Source organism: Topomyia yanbarensis, chromosome 3 (genome assembly GCF_030247195.1).
Source record: "Topomyia yanbarensis strain Yona2022 chromosome 3, ASM3024719v1, whole genome shotgun sequence".
NCBI classification, from domain to species: domain Eukaryota; kingdom Metazoa; phylum Arthropoda; class Insecta; order Diptera; family Culicidae; genus Topomyia; species Topomyia yanbarensis.
In genome coordinates, this window is record NC_080672.1 from 106,301,790 (window position 1) to 106,323,967 (window position 22,178).

The 22,178-nt window shown below is 37.8% G+C and overlaps 1 protein-coding gene across 17 annotated transcripts in view; it reads left to right on the forward strand.

Annotated features, from left to right (window-relative positions):
* LOC131693459 (MAP/microtubule affinity-regulating kinase 3-like) overlaps positions 1-22,178 on the forward strand; it is a 211,107-nt gene that overhangs the window by 58,931 nt on the left and 129,998 nt on the right. For all 17 annotated transcript variants that reach the window (XM_058981277.1, XM_058981275.1, XM_058981276.1 and 14 more), the window contains exon 2: positions 20,478-21,786. In XM_058981277.1, the coding sequence (XP_058837260.1) occupies positions 20,623-21,786 (1,164 nt within the window). In that variant the 5' untranslated portion in view covers positions 20,478-20,622. The remainder of the gene's footprint in view (positions 1-20,477; positions 21,787-22,178) is intronic.

Below are 22,178 nucleotides of genomic sequence, written 5' to 3' on the forward strand. Positions count from 1 at the left end.
TATATTTTAATTATGAAAATTCAGATGCCATCGTGTTCCTCACAGATTTTTACATAAAAATACGTTAAACCTCAATATTATATGAATGGATCCCGAGATACAACGTTTGGAAACCAAAAATTTCTATTTTCTCATACAACATCGCAAGCACACTGCATTTTTGGTTTGGCTCTAGCAGGTTAGGGTCGTTTTTTACCATTAATAAATTACGTACCACGAAAATCGCCAAAAATTGTCTCTCCCCTCCACCGATGTAAAAAAATGTCCCAAAGTTATTCTTCCTTCCCCTTTAGTAAATAACAAATTATTTAAAAATTTATTTTTTGTTCAGTAAAAATATTAGTTCTCATCAGCTTAAAATGCTAAGCCACACCGAATGTTTCGATTTATTAGTTCTCATCAGCTTAAAATGAGCTCATTTTCTTGCGGGACATTACGCTTGAGCGGGGTTTTGCCCAGGAACACAAATTGTGTCTCCGTTTTTTTTACAGCTAGCGTCAATCCGGCGCTAGCTTAATCCTGTCACTAAGTTAGTGTCGGATTCTGATGAGACGAAGTCGAAACGCAAATTCCATAATTAATTTAGTAAAAACATGCTACGTAATATTTTAGCTTACTCCCTCTCCCCCATATATCACAACACGTCACATTTTGTCGTACCCTCTCCCACTCTTAATGTGTTACGTAATTTATGAATGGTCCCATTATGAAAATTTGAATTCTAACCTATTGAATTGGAATTGTATGTGGCGAAATGGAAGTTTTTTTCCTTCAAAGCATTGTATCTCGGGATCAGATCAAATTATATTGAGATTATAGGTGTATTTTCTTGAAACATTTTTGAGGAATATGTCGGCATTATAATTTTTGAAATAAAATATATGTGTTGCCAGAAAAAAATTGATAATTTTTAACTGAAAAAAATTCGTATTTACCAGCGCTGTCCTTTAAAGTTTTTTTTCCTAGATTGCTTGAACAATTTCCTTTGAAAAACATTTCGCTGATTGATTCTAGGCTTGCTAGTATTGGAGGTATAATCAAATAAAAATGAAGGTTTTTGGTAATTTGTCAAAACGGGGGGTGCTGTCATGGACCGAGGGGCGATTGACACTACACAAATATTTGAATTTTATTTATGAGGCCAAGATAAATAATTCCTCCAAAATTGGAACAAATGTGTCTTTTAGTCAATTTAAAGTTTGCATTATTGTTTTATTACTTCATACGGAATGACATTTTTTTCCTTATTGAGATCCTATCAGATTATTGTAGAAATTACAGAAATTACATAACTTTCCTGAATACACAAGATATTATATGACACCAATTTTGGAATTAACTCAATGCACAGTGGTATCCGACTCGAAAAAGGGGGTTAGAGACATTTTTTGTCTTTTTCTTAAGGAGGGAGTATTGGCATTCTAGAAACACATTTTTTCATTCAGTTAATTTGGAGTAACTTTGCTGAAGATACCATTTACATATTTAAATGGGTCCTATATATGTATGTGTTAGGATATTTAAATCAGATTTTTTGACGATTTCTCCAAACAGTGAATTTCTATTATACAGGTTTATTATCAAAAGTTTCAAGCATCAGAGAGTTACAATTTTTTTTCCTAAATATTCCTAAGGTGTCAGTTTTAGGATTGAACCGAATATTTTATACGGAATCTTTAGAAAACAAAGAAATGAAGAACAAAGTAATTTTTCATCTACTTATAAACTTATGATCTACAATTTTATCGAAGACTGCTACTCAATCCAATATCAAACCTTCTTACCTTTATTTTGCTTAGTCCAGAAATAGAAAAAAGGGCCTGCTCGTGCATTTTACTGTGCAACTTTCTTTTGTATACGTAGTTCAAGTTTGCGTAAAAAAGTTAAAAGTTCAATAACTTCGAAACGAGTATATTTACATACAGTCTTCAACAATATTGTGTGTTTTAATGCCACTAAATTTGTCTTAAAAAATTTTGGGGCGAAAAGTCACAATGAAAAAAACTATATCAAAAAAACTAAAGTTAAGGGGGTTGCCTTAGAAAACACTTTATAAATCTCTAACCCTTAGTCCTATAAGTTCAAGTTTTCGTAGTAAAACTTTTTATTACGAAAATTTCGCAAACTTTGTCGAAGACAGCAACTCTCTATCTCGTCGGTATAAAAAGTTACTTTTTTTAGTTCGATCATAGTAAGCCAGGCCTAATTTTATTTATGGTCAGATTGTTGTGAATATTAATACGAACAATTCCTCCAAAGACAGCCTGTGAATATATTCGACGGTTTGGCCTCTAGTGGATGAAGTTTCCATTTTTTGCGTTGCCTACCACTGTGCCATAGGTCTACCCAAGTAACCAGTTACTAATCATTATAACGTAGCCTTATTTCTGCTTTAGATCTGCCTATAGATCAATCTTTAAGAGTCGTTAACTGTCTTTGATCGCAAATCATTCTCATAAAGATAGGAAATCCCACAGAAAACGGGACAAATATGCGATCATGGGCAGTTAAGCCCTATATTCAGATTTAATGCTGATATAAAACCAGAAACTATGAAATATTGTTCTACTATTGTGCCGACATTGACGGCCCGCTACCGCTATTATAGAGCACCAATATAGAACTGTCGAAATGAAAAGCCTGTTATCGGCCCTACCCATGCTTTTAGACAGCTTCAATTGGGCGTCAACTTTCGCAATAACTTTGCAACACTTTTCTGTGTTTTCGTTTCAGTATGATAAACAAAAATGAAGAGAGATTGGAATGACGCTTAGAACTGCAATTGACACTCTTCTAATGATATGAGATAACTTGTATTGTAATCTCAATGAAACTTGGTTTTCACCTGATATCAATAATGTTTTACGAAAATTACTTTGAGTGAGTCTCAAATATTGGCACCTTACCTCGTCATTCATGTCATGTGCGCAGCTTTTACTATCTATGATGTATTGGATGCGTATCGAATGCATTGAATAATAATATACTCAATAGAAGATGCATAAGGAATAATACCACAGCATTACAATAGCATTATATTGGTTTTAAATTTGTTCTGTAACAGCACCAAATGCATATGGGTCATTCCACGCGAAGTGATCAAAAAAAGATGCAAACTTGAAATCGACCTTCACGGATTTGAACAAAATTTGGAGGAATTGTTCATCTAGGGCCAATATATAAAAACCCAAATTTTTGTGTCAATTGAATCACCCCTCGGGTCATGGGAGCACCCCCCCTTTTTGGCAAATTGCCAAAACCCTTGATTTTCTTTTGATCATATCTCCCGTTCTATTTACTCCAGAATCAAACCACAAGATGGCTTTTGAAGAAAATTGTTCAAGAAGTCTATAAAAAATATTATTTTTTGCCGACAGTGTTGCCAACTATGCAATTTTTTCAGTTAAATATTAAAAGTTAATTTTTCTCAAAATACGTATACTTTAATTTTGAAAATTTTAATGCCATCGCGTTCCTCAGACATTTTTACATAAAAAACACTTATCGTCCCAATATAATATGAGCGCATCCTGAGATATACCGTTTTGAAGGGAAAAACTCCGATTTTCTCATATAAAAATTCATTTTTATTGGCCAAAATTGTAAAAATCTTCAAACTGTCATAAAAATCGACCCTGATCTGCTAGAAGCAAACCAAATACGTAGTTTTTCATCATTTCTCGTCTACTTCACGAAAAATTATGTTTGAACTTAGAATACTCAAGTTGGTTTTTTAGTGTTGTGCGCTTGCGGTTTTATATGGGAAATTGCGGTTTTTTCTCTTCAAAACGGTGTATCTCAGGATGCGCTCATATTATATTGGGATGATAAGTGTTTTTTATGTAAAAATGTCTGAGGAACGCGATGGCATTAAAATTTTCAAAATTAAAATATACGTATTTTGAGAAAAATTGGCTTTTAATATTTAACTGAAAAAATTGCATAGTTGGCAACACTGTCGGCAAAAAATAATATTTTTCATAGACTCCTTGAACAATTTTCTTCAAAAGCCATCTTGTGGTTTGATTCTAGAGTAAATAGAACTGGAGATATGATCAAAAGAAAATCAAGGGTTTTGGTAATTTGCCAAAACGGGGGGTGCTCTCATGACCCGAGGGGTGGTTCAATTGTCACAAAAATTTGGGTTTTTATATATTGGCCCTAGATGAACAATTCCTCTAAATTTTATTCAAATCCGTGGAGGTCGATTACACGTGCCTTGAACACTTCGCATGGAATGACCCATATGTAAAGCATACATACTTCAAAGATCCTTAAGGCTTGTATACATTATAGCAACGTATATTTCGCTGCTGATGCTTTATTTCGCCTTTGCTGTTATGCATTTATAATGCTAATGCAGAGCTCGATAGCATTGTAAATGCTAAAATGCTGTTTACAATATTAGCGCTCATTTATAACCAATAGAGCGCAATGGCTTATCTTTCGTAGCTTATTATAGATTGTCGGAAATGCCCATACAAACTTTAATGACTTTGGTTCGGAGCTAGGCCAGATCGATTTGGCTTCAAATAGGACCAAAAACTTCTGGTTTACATTATGAATCTTTCCATAGATGAGCCAAACCAACATTTCAATTTTTTTCTTGGCAGTCTGATGTACAGCTATAATACCGATCATAACCACACTAATTCTCCTGGACGACTTGTATGTAAACACATCAATACGTTACTGTGCCCGGTTACTGTACACATCAAACGCGATAACGCCAGCGGTGGTGGTTACGTAAAATGTCACATCGCTGGAGCGACTTCTACGGACCGTTTTCCGCATTGACACTAACTACAGGCACAGTTACCCGAGCGGCACGTTGTTGTTTGGATCTTTCCTCGGCGTAGCAGTAGTAATTGCTCGCATCCATCGAAGGTCATGTGTATGTGATTAACTCTGTTCTACCGCATGCGGCAGCTGCACTTTGACGCATCTCTCTGTTAAAGTGCACAATCACAAAGATCGATCCAATCGATAACTAACGTAGAATAAATAATTGAAATACTTTTTTTGAATTCCATTATCCACTTCCTGCGAGCGTTGGCTAGTATAGTAAAGTCCCTACCCGGCTGAGCTGTATATGACTAATGTGCGCTTTGTGTGACAGCCCTTGCATTAAACTGGCAACCTACGAGAATGACAACACGTCATGCGCTCTGACCTGCCTTGCCTCTTTCCCCTGACCGCCAGCCATATTATGGTTTGAAAACCGGAAACTGCAACTATCGACCCAATGCTGCTGACTCGGCCGTTTTGTTGGTATCTTAAGCACCGGGTAAGGTAGTGTGGTGCCTTTACCGTCGCGCCTAATGCTAAGTGAAATTAAAAAATCGAGGTACTTTTAGGCTAGGAAAGATCAAAGGCATTTGCTAGAGAGAAAGGAAAAATACAAAGAGATTATGTAAAGTTGTGTGTTTATGTAGATGGGCCCGGTTGCAACGTAACTCTTCTAAAGATGAAGATTTTTTCACTTTTTTCACCCGTCACCTTCAGTATTGCCTTAACACTCAAAACCGCCTGAGGGGGCTCTAAGCAGTTGCACTATCACACGTGAAGCGGTGCTTTTTCTTCATATCAACTTCTGCATTACGAGACAGGAAATCGATAACGATTCAAAATTGAAGGATTGTTTTATAAGTTCGTTACTGTTGGGTTTGAGTTGATGGTTGACGGTTTATCGGTTCACCTTGGCAGTATGGAATACGTACCCAGTTGATTGGTAGTGGATAGTGCCTAAATCGCGTTTCTTGCTTGTTTCTTTTTTTATTTTCATTGTGTAACTCAATTTTTATTGATACCTTGTTGGCTACGAAATCAAATCCAAAAACCGGATTTTAAACCGTGCCAAAATGACTATTAATATTTACTTGGAATCGAACTACATTCACATCGCCAGATGATGTCAGCTTCGGGCGCTTGTTCGAAAAAGATTCACATGCGTCATCGAAACAAGTTCTCCGCCTTTCAAACGATCACAATCGTGTCACCAAAAACGAATCTAGCCAGCGCCAGATCCACAGTGCTGATATTTACCATATTGTTCTGCCTCCGTAGGCAGAATATTAAATTAAAACTCATGAATACACGTTTTCGCCAAACAGGGATCACTGACACTGGCGGCCATATCTTTTGTCCACAATGGCATTTTGATGTGTGCTCTTCCCGTCACGAGTTGCTTGAATTCCCGGCAAACGGTTTTATTTTTTTCATTTGCGTATAATTAAATGTAAACAAAGCCTTAAACACAACACCTAGTTGGAATGTTTATTTCCATTCTACGATATCACTGCCCGCGTCGAATGAAGGTAAATTTTCTCCTCAACGCGTGTGTGTATACTAGAATGGCACGACCCCAAAATCAACCGTGAGCTATCTATCGCTGGTTGAATTAGTGCTAACTGGCCCATTTCCACGAATGCATACCGTCCATAGACCGACCACACCAACCCGGTAAACTTTCCAAAGGTGGGCAGTTGGACTAACTGAACACACATGCTCACAACATCATCGGTATCGCTATCCGATTACACCGTCATCGTCGACGGTGAAGGTATTATCTGTGAAAAGAAAAAAAAAAACGCGCGCGCTTTTGTTCGGCGACTTTTTCTTTTTCTTCCCGCCCCTTTCGCTAGATGCGTGTCATGAATAAATTAAAACTCTTGTCACAAGTCGTGTTTTGCGATCGACGACTGTACGCAAAACTTTCCCAAAAGGGTTTTTTCAGTGGGACTGGACTGGGCTGATAGATTTTTGCTGGCTATTCAACACACTGTAACGCCTTCGGAAAGAAGCGCCACGAACGATATATGAAGTATCGGGCCCTCAGTGACTTTGGTGGCGCTTTCTTTATTTGACATTAAATCCTCAAATGAATAGCTGCTCTTATTTTTAATATAGATTTTTTTACGGTAAAGTTTCAAAATCTATTCCATTTTGTACTGACAAACCATTCACTTACATTCCAGGCACCACGGTGACAATTTGCACTTGCACAGAAATGTTAAGAGTAAACATTATAGAGAACATTCAACTCGGTATTACCATGTTGATGTCTGTGTTGGAGATATTTTGTATCAACGAACAGAACATGTGTTAAGGATGAGATTTCACGTCAACTCCTCTATGGAACCGGCAGTACCTTCTCAAAATCTAATGAAACTCGGTAGCCGTCTTTGTATAGAGTAATGAGGCAATGTTCACCCTATTTTTGTTTTCATCCTACCCTTTTAAAGTTGTAAGTTGGAGCAGCGTTCTTTGTTCAACGCTTTGGTTCAAAATATAAGGTGGAAATTAGGGCGCTCGAAACATGCTCAAACATGACTGTTGATACCAATTTATAGGCATTCTATCGATTGCAGGTCAAGTGATAAACAAACCAGTGCAAGACCCTCCCTATTAGGGCCAAAATAGACTCATAACCGTAATTAGTGGGCCATATATGAAAAGAGATTGACATTTTAGAGTGTAAAGAATAAAAAAAATATTAAAACATAAATAATTTATTCCCGCCCTGAAAAAAATTGCCCAAAAAAATATTTAGTATAAAATAAGTTCCGGTGAAAATTAAAAATTTACTCGAGTTCAATTGTCGTTTTTGATTTATTGCGAAATGACCGTATAAAGGAAAAAATCACCACAAACACCAAATACTCATGTACGTCAGTCCATCTTTTATTTTTTACATCTTAAAACGAAATTTCAGACACTTTCCTAAAAACTGTCCATGGTTATTAGTGCCAAGTTAATGTGATGTTGTTTCATTTTCATGAATTCAAATGAAGCTCGAATACCGCTTGGACGCACCCGTTTCGTTTATTACTAGTTGCTACACAGTATTGCATTTCCTGCTTTTCCAAGACACAGTTTCCGAAATTGCGATGGTACTGGCTATCGGTTATGAGGTACTTGATGCAGCTTTTGAACTTGAACCCATTGCTGCCTAAACAGCAGCCATAGATTTGATAACCGCGTTTCTGGTTCAGGCAGTGATGTTGCAGTCTGCGTTAGAATTTATTTAAATGGATGATTTGTTCATGTGTCCTCCGTAATGGATTCCACTTCTCTGAAATACGTCAGGAATCTTTTACGATTCATCTGAGAAAGCTTAGAAAAGAGGCCATCATAGAAAACGAAAACAACAGTTTTTTCTCACACCGTTGAAAAAATCTGAGAAATCGTTTTCAAAGATGGGCGCTTTTTGGGCGTTCTCAGTTGAACCTTAATGGGAGTAAGTGGTGCCAGATCATGTAGCTGTACTTCGATTTTCCCATATTGTCCCCGTATTCATGGGGATCATGATTTTGACATTGTCACATACAAGCACGTGTTTTAAATTGTTATGCAAAATTAATAATTTCGCCTAGGAAGTGTGGAGTGTAGTTGTGGAACGAGTAGTTGCTAAGATGTCGATAGTATCCATTTCATGAAGCAGAAAATATCGGACGAGACATCATCAGAATCGGACAAAGATTGAAATAAATTATGCTTAAATTAACATAATTAAACGTAAGAATTTTTACCAACACTAAATCAAACTGTTTCTTTTTAAATTATCGTTTGCTCTATCTTTTGTAGATAAATCGATTCAGTATCCCAAAATAACCCAAGTAAAATAAAATCTGCTTGAATATATCACATGTGATGTGATATGATATGAAGCCACAATCAATTCAAGACTTATGAAGCAGTCATACGGGCAAAAATACGAGCCATGACGAAAACAAAATTATACGTAGTTTGATTAGTGAAGTTATTTTTGCTTATCAATTTACGCCAAAAATGAATTCAACGTTCCAAAGTTATTCAAAATCAGCTTATTTAAATCGTTAGGACATAACAATCATTTTGAAGGACCCGAATAAAGTGGAAATTAACTCTTTTGAATAACAAACATAAATGCGGCATACCAAATTTAACAAAAAAAAAGTGGCTTAACGACAAAATAATCATTTTTAACGAGTGTTTTTTTCTAATATGTTTTAATACCAAAAAGGAATGCAGTGCACAAACAATACTACCAAAAAATATTAGACGTTACGACAAAATAGTTATTTTTAGGCCAACCTAATGAGAGAGGATTTTTTCTCATATGTTTTAATATTAAAAACAAATTCAGCGCACAAACATTACAATTAAACAATTTTTTTAAACGATTACATCAAAATAATTATTTTTGAGTCACCCTAATGAGTGATAATTTATTTTTTCCTGGCTTATATCAAAAACGAATTTCGTGCACAACAGTTAGTTTTAAAATAATTTATGAACCGTTTCGACAAAAAAAACTATTTTTGAGCCACCCTAATTAACAGTAAATGTTTATTTGTAATGTATTTTGATATCAAAAATTAATTGAGCGTACCAAAATTACATAAACCCGTTTTATTTGAACTAATACTACAAAGTTTTTTGACTATAGTCCACGCTTTGCTCTAAGCCGGGCCACTGTGCGATGTTTATCTTCTTGCTTATGCAATACGTTCATCTCGATAATTCGCCACGGCATGAATAAAAGTAACAGTTTGCTTTGTACACAAGATAAAAGTAACTTAGTATTCCTAGTTCCACAATTCCTTGTACGCTTGTTCCGGTGACACAACGATGAAAATCAAAATATTGTTCAGCAGATTTTTTGAATGGTTATATGATTTGATTTAACTTTTAGTAAACAGTAAAGTTAAATAGTTAAATAGAAAACAAAATCAGCAATTGAATTACCTAAAAATTAAATTTTGTGTCAGATTTTATTTGTATTCCACATTAATATGGACTTTGTAAGTACCTCGCACAATGAAAATTGGTTCGAAATAACCAATCAGTAACTGACCACAGGGAAGTATTATGAGGAGGCTGATTTTCCTATCTACATTACCGGCATTACAGTAATTTACAAGCAAGTAATTTTGAGATATTTTTTTTGAACATGAAAATTCAACAGTACGATAACTAAATTTATTTTGACTTTTAAACAGGAATTTCAAGCCTAACGGCCTTCGGTCTAATGAACCATTGACCATGAATTTTTCCATAGTGTCAATGTCAAAAACGTCAAGCGAAGTAGGCGGCAGTCTAAAATTGTCCAAATGCTGTAAAATATGGCATCTTATCTTACTTTGCCATTCGTTACGTGGTAAGGAGGAGGGGGAGTTGTGCTTACTTATAGTACTACATTCTACTGAAGATTCTAACATTTGATTCCCCTTATCACCGGATAGATTTCTGGAGACGATGACATTTTCATTCTCGTTAAGTGACGTGATCGATATATTTACGATCTGGTTGATGTTCATGTTAAACGTTTACTTTCGATTGTAGTTACGCTTTTCTAAGTTGGACTTAACACAGATTTCTGATAGGTGCAGGTTTCGCACATAGCAATTTGATTTTTGTATGTATTCAGAGTTTTCTGAGCATATGGAGGGTTCAGTCCATAAGTGATGAATGAAGGAAAAGCTTTGATTGAATGCCTCCACAAGATTCGAACAACGCTCATGCTACCTAAAAATGTATTTCTCTAGTTGTACTTTTAAACATAAATTATTTTACCCAGTTGTATTAAAGTGTTTATGCAGTCTTGTGTTAATGTGCGCATAGCGAGATCATGTAGTCGTATTTCTGTTTTGTAGTCGTAGATGTATACGGGGTACTAATATTTTACGAAACGATGGCTTTACGACGTTCCGTGCAAGATTTGATTATGGTTCGTGAACATGATGTGCGTCTTCTGCTTCAATATATCCTCCACTTTGCGTAGTGTTGTTAACTGTGGTCAGGGAATGACGTAGCGTGGTTGGTGAGACGTTCACTTTGTATGAAGTCGATTTGAGTTTGATCCACAATAGGGTTAGATGGTTTAACTTGAAAAGAAGGTGAATAACCCTTAGAGTAAAACGTCTTTAATTAAAAACAAATACTAGGTTCTTAAACGACATTTATGAACTTCATTAGTATATGTTTTGTTGATTAATTTTGTTCTGTCGATAAATTCATTTCTGACTAGGTAAACTAGAGACATTTTTCCGGGATAGGTTTGAAGTGCAGTGAAATATGAGTAATGCAATTTTTTGTTAGATAAGTTTGCAATGATCGAACTAATTTCCTGATTTATCTCACGGTATTTTTAAGGAAGTCGAATTGTATTCAGAACATGTTCCATGCAATTTTATTCTAGGTTTTCTATCACAAAACGAACAAGTTACCATCTGTTCCAAATTACACTTCACCCTGTGATTTATTGGGTCACTCAACAGTGCTAAACAAGGCAATAAATAAAAGTCCCAGCTGATGCAATTCGGCCAGTGCTCCAACAATTCATCATCCACATTGCAGTCCGCGTACAATCCCTTGCACTGCAAAATGTCAGCAAATGATCCATTTACTGCGCGGGGGTTAATTTGTATTCCGTGCTGACACGCAAGAAATTATGCACGAATCATGTTAATCTGTTGGCCCCTGTTTGTGTGTGTCTTGCTCTTATCTGACCGAAACGACCGTCTCGGTTATTTGCGTGGTACCACCGGTTGACATTTGATTGGGGTGTCCATGAACGGCAACTAACCGGTGCTGCTGGCCGAAACCGTTAACTGTGCGACTGTCACGAGTTTCGCCGAAAAATTCCATTCCCCTACATCATCATTATATTTACTACCAGTGCGGCTGGGCTGATTGATTGATTTTGAAGTTTTCAATTGTTTCACCCGCGTTTACTTGCAGCTTACGCAGAGTTATGTCTCGTTATGGGGCGACTGTGTTCGTGTGTGTGTGTGTGGGTGTTGGCAGTTGAAAAAGGAAAACTTTCAAGGCGTTGCTTCTTTTCTGTACAACTGCACCGGTCTTGGAGTGAGGGGATACCGTTGATTTATTTATTTTATTATAACTATTACTCAACGATGTTTTCTTGTTAAGCGTAGACCCAACTCCTTGTGTGTGCTCTTTCGGCTCAAACTGGTGTTAAATGAAAATGAGAGCACCATCATAAAAGCAAGTGCCGCGAGAGCACGCGGCATTTAACGTGCAAAGTGTTACCCGCCGGTGGTAAGTGGTGCTTGCGCTGACGCAACATGAGTGTTTTGATCTGGTTGCGTGATTCCCGACTTTCGATAATTCGCGAAAAGTTTGGTGAACATTAAAGGTGCAGTAGACGGGAAAATAGAGAAGCAGTCGAGCGAGTTGGTTTCTTCTTCAACCAAATATTGAGAGATTGTTCTTTCAAATCTATTTCAATTTAAAAATTATTTACCATCAATCGTGTGAATATTTAATTTTTATTTGAATTCATTTAATGTTGAAATCTTTTAAAAAATAGTGCTTTAATGATGACGTCTGTGTTAGAGAAGCGAACGAACCATGTAATGAAATCTATACAGGAATTTTGAGTTGCGTCATTAATCGTTTTTCTTTCCAACTCAATCACTTGATTATGTGTTCCGTTACCTATAATGGTAAACAAATTACACGTTAGAGTTCCCGATCGCTAAATTACCACACTGTGAATGACATATGGAAATTACCATACGGCAAGTCATCGTTGCTGAACGCTAATTTGAGCCGGGTTAGAGAACATATCTTACCCAACTCGTGCTTAGCATCTTGAGCAAGAGCTGAATAGTCATTCAACGATTGCAGTTGGCAATAAAACCATAGAGTTGTAGTGACGTGTTCCACCGTCCACCAGGATCAATCGATCGAAAGAGCCCCCTTTACTGCTAGAACGCAAGGCGGACAAGTGCTGCAGGCTGCAACCGCTCGACTCAATGCAATCCAGCAACCTACGAGCAACGGGTCGTTGCAAGGTCACCCATTATTTACCGCGCTCTTTTTTTTTTGCTGCTCGTTTTCACTGACTGTGAGCGTAAGCCCTCCTCTTCATGCCTTGTATAGATATGTGAACCTTATTTTTCCATTATTCGATTTCTTCTCGCATCGTAACCAACAAGCCGCCGGCCAACGGTTGGAATTTACTGCGGGTAGTCTACCTGGCAAGAAACGTAAACCCGTTTGGCAGGTTTTACGCGCCTCGCACCGACCGACCGCCTGCCATTTGTGGGCTATTAAAACCCACCCTCTGTGGCTGTTGCCCACTAACCTCCAATTCACCGTCGACGAACGAAGACGGGATTGAGCCCAGCATGTGCGAAGGTGTTTAGGATCGTTTGTGGGTGCGCGCTAGCGCCAGGGAGCACAGGAAAGAGGGAGTAGTTGTTCTAAAACGTGATTCGCGCACTCTCCTACAAAGGAGAGAAGAAGCTCGCTCCAGTCAGTACCTACTGGCAAATTCTTGCCAGATTATGTCTTCGAGGGGTCGTTTTTCATTCATACCGCTCTGCTGGTTTGATGCCCGCTGAGAACGAAAAGTTATTCTTTCAATGCCGCGTTTGCTGTTTCGGTTGGTTTATTTTTGGAGTTGCTCCTTTGGTTAGCTCGCTCTGCGACCTGGGTGCTAATGAGTGCTGTTGGTCTAATTTGATAAAAACTTTGGCCGGATGGTGGGCGGTTGTGGTTTCAGTTTAATGGCGGTCTGTTTGGTGTTAGTGTTCCCGGAAGATGTGGCATACGGAATAGGTCTTAGATGCGGATTCTATTTGCGAGGGCATTTATGAGGTGATCCTAGGGTGATTAAATTTGCGGAGCTTGTCGGAGCTGGTATTTAAATGCACAAAAAGCGGTCTCTGACTGCATACACTAATATTCCCTGTCCAAGAGATGTGCAGTTTAAACATAATTGTTTTTTTTTTCTCGCATTTTCGGAATCCTTGAACTGTTCTGAATTCATAATGCGAAACTTCAGTAAACTTCATAATTTGAAACTTACCAGTTAAATTGAAAATGCAAAAAAGTAATTATTGGCCTACGACTTCTAACTCACATGAGCTGTTCCGACAGCTAGGATACACAATTGAATAATCATAACGACTGTCTCAGGTTCGAATAGTGCTTCCCGTTATTTTCAGGAAGTGATACTCAAGATGTAGAACCATGCATCTGGAATCAAAGCTCCACGGCCACGAATCGTTGAATTCAGAGTCAATGATCCAGGGTGTCCTATTTGGGACTTCGCGGTTCTTCTGAGATCCCCAGTCAAATGGTTCAGTTTAAAAACCTGGAATCACAAAACCAAAGACTTCGACAAATCATATTCCATTTCCTGCCTTGGGATCAGTGGTTTCGAGCACCTGAAGTCCCAATTGGCAGACCAAATATGCTCATGATTTCTAGGATACCTACATGAACCATACCCGTTGTCTAATGTTCAAACAGACATTTCCGTAAACCGCGTGAATGTAATCCAAGACTTTTAATCCTTGGAACCAAAGTGCACAATCTGGATCTATCGCGGGTTTTCCAAAAAAAAAAATCGAGGTAGAAGCCCAGAGTGTGACACATAGGGCACTAATCTTACAGGAATTCTCATCCATAAGGTTTAAAATCGAGAGTATACTTAAGATTTCAGATAAACCTATTCCTTTTCATCCCCGGTTTTGAATCTTAGATGTCCAAAATCGTGGTTATGAACTCAATTTCGCATTTTCATAAAATAGTGTCTACTACCGTCGTCAATCGTTAAAATCTACTTTCGCGCTCGTGTCGTTGTGCTTGCTAATAATAATAGTGTTGCTATTTTTATTAATGAAAATGGTTTCTTGTTAATTTATTTTATGCCTGAAACATTTTGTATCTTAAATCTACTATATTGACGAAAGGCACCGTTTTTCCATGTCATGGAATCCATTTTCCGAAAAAAAAATTAGATTATAGTTTGGGTGCTGTCGTCGTATTTTTGTTAGTTTATCAACCACGTATACGGCATATGTGTGGTAGATACTTGTTCTACTTTTCCGCACAATTTCTGTTCAATTTAATCATTTTTACTCTTAACGACAATAATTTTATTTGTCATAAGTAATGACAATATTTTCCTATAAATATAGCAACACTGCCAAACATCATCCCGCTATCCCTGCAGTAACATTGCGTATGGTGCAAAAAGTCAGAATCAACTATTCTGATGTAAAATTGGTTGATCCCGCTAATGATTAGCGCTGTTCATTTTAAATATATTATTCAAGTTGTAGAGCATATTTTCTGATAATGAAACTAAGTATTCAAAAAAAATCACTCCTTGATATTTTACAACTCAAAAGTTTACATTCTACGACTGTTTCAAGTGCTTTTTAACAACTCGTTACGGGAAAAAATCCGGCCATAAATTAAAAAAAAATATTACAATTTTCAAAAATCCTGGCTATGTTCCCAACATTATAAATTCTAAAAATCGTATTCATGAAACTATTTGTGTTTGCACAAAACCAGTTTGTACCAAAAAAATTACGTGGCGCTACATTTCAATGTTTGGTTTGGTTACTGTGGTTGTTTCCTGGACATGTCTAGTTTTTGTTATCATTCTTTTACATAATTTGGGGATACACTGGTCTGTATAAAATAGATCAACCAAAAGAACCAACAGTTAATCGATGTTCATGATTTTAGGAGATTAGTCGCGATTTTCGTAATTTCTCCTCGCGTTACCGTGATTATTATTCATAAGTTTATAAATGGATTTTCTTTGCGAAGTTGGGATATTTTAATCACAAGTAGAGTGATTTATATTCATGATTTTAGGATGTTAGTCAAGATTTTATGATCTTAGTCGCGATTTTTTGAAATTTTAGTCATGAGTAGTGTGATTGTGATCTTGATTTCAGGATCTTAGTCACGATTTTCGTTATCTATTTACGCGTTATCGCGATATTTTATTCTTGATTTTTTATATACTTTCGAGTTTTACTTGTGCAGTAATGTGATTGCAGTTTTATCTTGATTTCTTTCGCATTATCGCGAATTTCTTGGTTACTATCGGTTTTTCTACTCGAAGCAACGTGACAATATGAACTTGATCATAAAAGTATGACTGATTCGCGGTTTTTTGTTCTGTGAACTGCATCACGAACACGATTTGTGGCTCTATAATGTAGTTTTGAAGCTTAACACAACTATACGATATTTCATGAAAAAATACAAAATTTGTTAAATAGTTCACGTGAAAATTTCATAACCTTGTACATAGTTGCATGAAATTGAAAATGATTAATCGTGATGATCGTGAATCATGTACCAAAAATCATGAATCAGTTCTCAAATCCATGAGTAATAATTCATGATTTTGTGAAATATTTGATGAGCTCGAGAATGGTATGTTGTGATTGATACTAGGTATCATGAACCAGTTCTCGAATATATGAATAATATTTTATGATGTTGTGAACCATTTCATGGGAACGCCTAGTCAGCCATGACTATTATACTAGGAATCATGAACCAGTTCACGTTTCTGTGAAAAATGTACAAGGAATCGTAAATCAGTTCACGTATACAAGTATACTATGCATTTGTGATCTGTTCCGTGAGCAGGAACATTGAATCTATATGTTATATATTAGGAATCATGCACTAGTTCACGATGGTTTCATGAATAATATTCCGAGTTTCGTGAAATAGTTCACGAGATGTTTTGATTTTGTAGACTAATTCACAACCACCAAAACCAGGTCATGTTCAAGATATAATAAATCATGAATCAGTTCACGTCGTGTAGTCGGACTCTGAATGATGTTCCTAAATTTATGAATAAAATCACCAGTCAACTTATTCATAGTATCCAATTATTCATAAAACCAAAAGTTGATTCGTGCTTTTATGTTCATGAAGTTGTGAACTAGTTCACATCCGATTTAGTAATGATATGGCTGAAGTGACTGAAGTTCATAAAACAAAAACAAATATCTACTAATAAGAGCGTCATGTAGGCGTCACTGAAGAGAAATTGAACATAATTATAAAACTCATGATTTTTGTTCAAGTTTCAGTTACTGTTCAGACTGCCTTGTTCTCTACCATGTTCTTTGTCTTACAAAAGTTTATCAGTTCGATTCTCCAGTCTCTCTTTTAAAAGGCACAACTTGCTCTTTCACTACGCCGCGATCAACGCCAATGATAGCGATGTCCTCCGTGACGTCCACATACATGAGCGCTGTTTACTGCATAGCTGTGCTTCAATACATGTAACGTCACAAAGTTGTCGAATGGCTCTCTTGCTGCTTTGACGCTTGATTTTTACCCATCCATCCGTCATACGAGTCAGCTTAGTCCTGTTTGTAGGAAATCCATACTCAAGTATTATCTACCATAGTTCGTTTCGTTTCACTGAATCGTACGCTCCTTAAACTACGCCAATAGATGGTGAGCCCGCAAGCTGTTTTCCCGAAATATATCCAGAATTTTTCGCAGGATAAACAAATAAGCTGTCATTGATCGTCCCTTTCGAAACCTGCCTCGGTATTCGTCAACAAAGGGTTCAGTCTGATAAACAGAACACGGGAGAGTGCCTTATAGGCGACATTGAGGATCGTTATTTCTCAATAGATATTACACTTGAGACTATGCCTTTCTTGTAGATGAGGCGACTGAGCCCATCTAACCCGTCGAAAATCATTTCTCCTTGTGCTCAGAATTGTACCGATCACTCAATGGATTGATTCGTTCAGTCGGTCATTTTTGATTTTAAAAGAGTGACCATGAGTGTGTCCTCTCCAGTGGCCTTACTGTTTTCAGTCCTCAAATAGCCTTTCGCATTTTACCTAGCGAGGGAGGACTAGTACATCATTCTCAACCCTTATTTGTGTGTTTGGCTGTTAGATAATTACTTCTCCTTCGGTCCGGTTTCCAATCCAGTTCAGTACTTCTCGCTCCGGTCGTTTACAATAAGCGGTACCGGGGTGTTTCCTTCGCACTTTATCAATTGTTTTGAAGAACATTCTAGCACGGCACCCCTCTACCTCCGCGAGCGCCCTTTTGTCTTACCAACATTTCTTACGTCAATGAAATTTTTTTTTTTTTTATTTAGGGATATATTCATGCCTCGTGAACTGATTCGTGATTCCTAGTATATTAGTCACCATTCGTGCTCGTGAAATACTTCACGATTTCATATATACATATACATGGATTCGTGAACTGGTTCATGATTTATGGTATATTAGTCGCGACTCGCCATTAGTCCGCAAATTCCTAAAATTTGTATGTATTCGTGAACTGCTTCATAATGACTAGTACATTAGACATGATATAGCATTCGTGCTCGTGAAATAGATCACAAAATCGTTAAACCTCATTGATGGCTTCGAATGCTTATTTATGAGTCCTACTATATTAGTCACGACTCAGCTTCTGAAATCATGAACATGGATCATGTTACTTCACGCGAATGTTCAATGGTGAATTCATGAATTCAATAACCCGAAGAAAAATTACACGAATCATTACTAGTAACTTGTTGAACAAATACCACGATAACGATTACGAAAATCATGCTTAACCTCCTAAAATCATGAACATCATTGAATTTTCGGGTCTTTTTGTTGATATAGTTAACCCTTTCATGCCCATGTGGTTTATAAACAACAACGTTTTTAAACAACTATATCTTTTGGTTTAGGTAAGATTTGCTCACAAATACAAGTAAGGCTAATAACTGGGACTATAACCTTTCATTTGAGCACTAATACTATCCGTATAACTGAAGTTATTTCAATAAATCGTATTGGCTGCCAGAGGCAGTTTCAGTTAGCCGTGTAAAATGATATTATGATATATCTTCGTTGTCTTACAATATTATTGAAAACTGATGACACCTATCAATTTTCACTGTCTTCAGCAAAACTTTTCCATGCAATTGGGCTATTGTAAAAAAAATTCTAGGGAAATTGTATTGTGCACCGGAATGTAAAACCTGAGCAGCTTCTAGCACTTCCAGAAAAAACACATATCTTGATCAAAATAGGTTTTTCGTGTATTTTGATCTCAAAAGACTTAAGCAAAAATAGTTCTGGAACCCTTCATTCGCTAGAAAAAAGTTGGACATGAAAGGGTTAAAATAAATCAGTGTATATGTAAATCATGAACTATAATCATAAAAAAATTACATTCAGGACATAACCACCCTACCAAACTTATAACACCGTGTACTTTTCGCGTGAACTAGTGTTGTGGCAACACAAACATTTTTATGAATACGAGGTTTATCATTCACGATTTCAGGAGCTTGGTCACGATTTGCGTAAACGGTTAGTTTTTCGTATTTTTTTCATGAATTTATGAAAAATTTTCGTATTCGCTAATTAAATAGTATCTGTTATGGAAAATCGGATCCCATTCGCTTATCAATTATCAAAAACAAAATCTTCAAAGATGCGAAGATCCAAGAGTTTGAGCAAAATTAGTTTCGAAGATCATAAAATACAAGTATCCAAAAATCCAATCCAATGAGCCAAAGATCCCAAGATGGGATCATTCCAAAGATAAAAACTGTTTTTAAAATAGCAAGCTCAATGGGGCCCGACAAAATAGAGGGATCCAGTGGTCCTAAAATTCAATGGTTCAAAGCTCCAGAGATCATTTGAACCAGAAATTTTGCGCTTCCAGAATCTGAAAATTAAAATATTCAATGCTTCAAAGAGTTCAAAGCCCCAAGCTCCAAAATCTGATCCATTCATCCAAAGTACATAATTCGAAAGAAACGAATGGCATAATGATCTAAACATACAAAAATTAGCGACAAAATTCAAAAATATCAAGATCCGTTGATCTGCAAATTGGGAAGTAAAAAGATCCAAGATACAATGTTTCGATAATCGAAGGGTTAAAGAATTATGTGTTGCACTATCATTTAACACGTTTTAATTATATCAACCAGTTAACAACACGGTAAAAAGGCCGTAAAATATACGTCTGGATTGATTAATTCAATCACATTATTTGTTCATGGTTTGTGTGACGTTCTGAACAATCTGAAATTGGAACAAATCACGAACAATATTCTGCGAAACCCCGAAAAAAGTGCACGTGGTGCGAATAGTAATAAAAGCTGAAATATGCAGTATTATGGAAAAACTCCACCGGTACTGATGTGCTTTCGAAAATAATCACTCTAGCGATACATTTTTTCGCATTGCAGTAGCGTACTAGCAAGAAGACGTCAAAACAGTGAATCATTTATAAATATGCTAGTCCTACATAAAGCATTCCGTAAAAGTGTTGTTGGATTCGCGTGTTGTTACTTTTGCTGCAACTGCAAAGTTTCCTCCCATTCCCAATAATGGTACTTCCACAAACTGCTGCAAGCTTGCAACCTTTCTCTGTCGACTGATGCACCGACCATAACGTTCGACGGAGAGAGTGAAAACAATTATTTAAACGATGTTTCCGTGACCGACTTTTGTACGACGTTTTGAACATATGACACGTTTGACCTTTTACCGACGATTTATCTGAATTTTTACACATTCCCCCGTCTGGTACAAATCTGGATAGAACACGCGGAAAGATTGCTTGCAACCTGGCTGAATCGGGTGCATCGCGTGAGTGTCTGAACCATCGACCCATAATTCTAACAAGTGTTGTTCCTTGTCTAGCACGCAACAATGATTCAAAGCAACGCCACCTAATAGTGTAAAAGTGTTTGTTTGTTGACTCCAACGAAGCAATCAGTGCGGAACCCAATTCGAGTGTTATTCTACGGCCGCGGTACGGAGTTTCCCCCATCCTGGGCGGTAAAATATGTACGAAGTGGCAACCCTTGCGGGCAACAAACTAGACGCAGCGTACACAATCGAAAGCCTTTCGAACATCATGGGTCAGATTTCGAGTAGTACTACGGCGGCCAACAGTGGTCACCATCATGGCGGTACGGCCGTCACTCGCAACGGGAAGAAAATCTATCATCGCCACTCGTCGGTTCAGCCGGCGCTGGCCAACATTAAACTGCTGAAGAAGGAAAGTTCCTTCAATGCCAAGGATTACCACATCAAAGATCCGCTGTACAAAGCCCGGACCGAAGGTAAAAACATCGACCAACTGCTGCAGGTGGCCAACGGTCAGAACCCGATGGGACCGACAGTTAGTGCAGCGACCACTCTGAGCAACGATCTGAATCTCAGCCGGGATGGAACAATCAAGGACTCTAGCACTGTGTTCAGTTCGACCAGCAGTAAAGAGTTCTTCAAATCGGGCGAAGCCTACCACAAGACTGATGTATGTTACTACAGAACGCAGGACAATGGTTACCACAAGTTACCATCCGACTCGTACCACAAGATGACCGAAGGGTGCTACGTCAAGCTACCGAACGGTAGCTTCCGAAAACTAGACGATAAGATAAACAACTCCCCGGATGCCAATGCCGTGCTCGGCAGCGAAAAGTCGGACCACAGCAGTAACACTGCCACCGGTCGGAGTGACGATTCCGGTGTACAGTATCGGATCAAGAACCCGATGATGAAGTTTCTCAAACGTTCCAAATCCCACACACCCGCCACCATCGCACAGCTGCAGAAGGAGAAGGAAAAGAATCGCCTTAGTACAACAATCCAATCGCCGACCACCGCCGCCGCCACCATGGACGCTGGACGTCCACCGGTGTCCCACCAGCAACAGCAGCAGGTTCTGCCGTCGCATCAATCTCACCACCAGCAACTGCACCAGCAGCAGCAACAACATCAAAATCATCACCACAATGATCAACCGAAATCTCAACATTCCAGTGGTGCATCCCATCAGTCGCACGCCGGGCATCACCAGCCGCAGCAACCGCAACCGAACCAGAACCGCCGGGTCATGGTAACCATGATCGACGGTGGGCTGCCGGTTGTGGCCAAGAGTAAACCCATCCACGATAAGCCAAAAAGTGCCAAAGCCCGGGTCCAGGATGCCGGCCGAGATAAGGTAAATGTTTTGTTTTACTATCGATGATATAATTTTTAATTTTCAAGCTGAACGGGAAATAAGAATTTTGGTAACGGGGGGATGTAGATGGTGTAAGAAAAGGTTACCCAACCAAAAACCATTGGACGCGGAAATGTTTTATAATCAACCGTGTATGAGTTGTGATGACGTCATAGCTTCGGGTATAAATACCTAAATTTCTTTTTCATACATCGAGAATATATATCTTTTATGACATTCCACGAACGATGAAAGACGTGAATTTCCGGAGCAGACACGGAGAAGAGCCTCCGGAACGTGGCCAATCTCCGTCCCAACGTACACATCAAAATAGAATTCGCCAACGTATTAGCGCAGACTGGATTAAATTTCAAAGTCAGCTTGCCAACGGG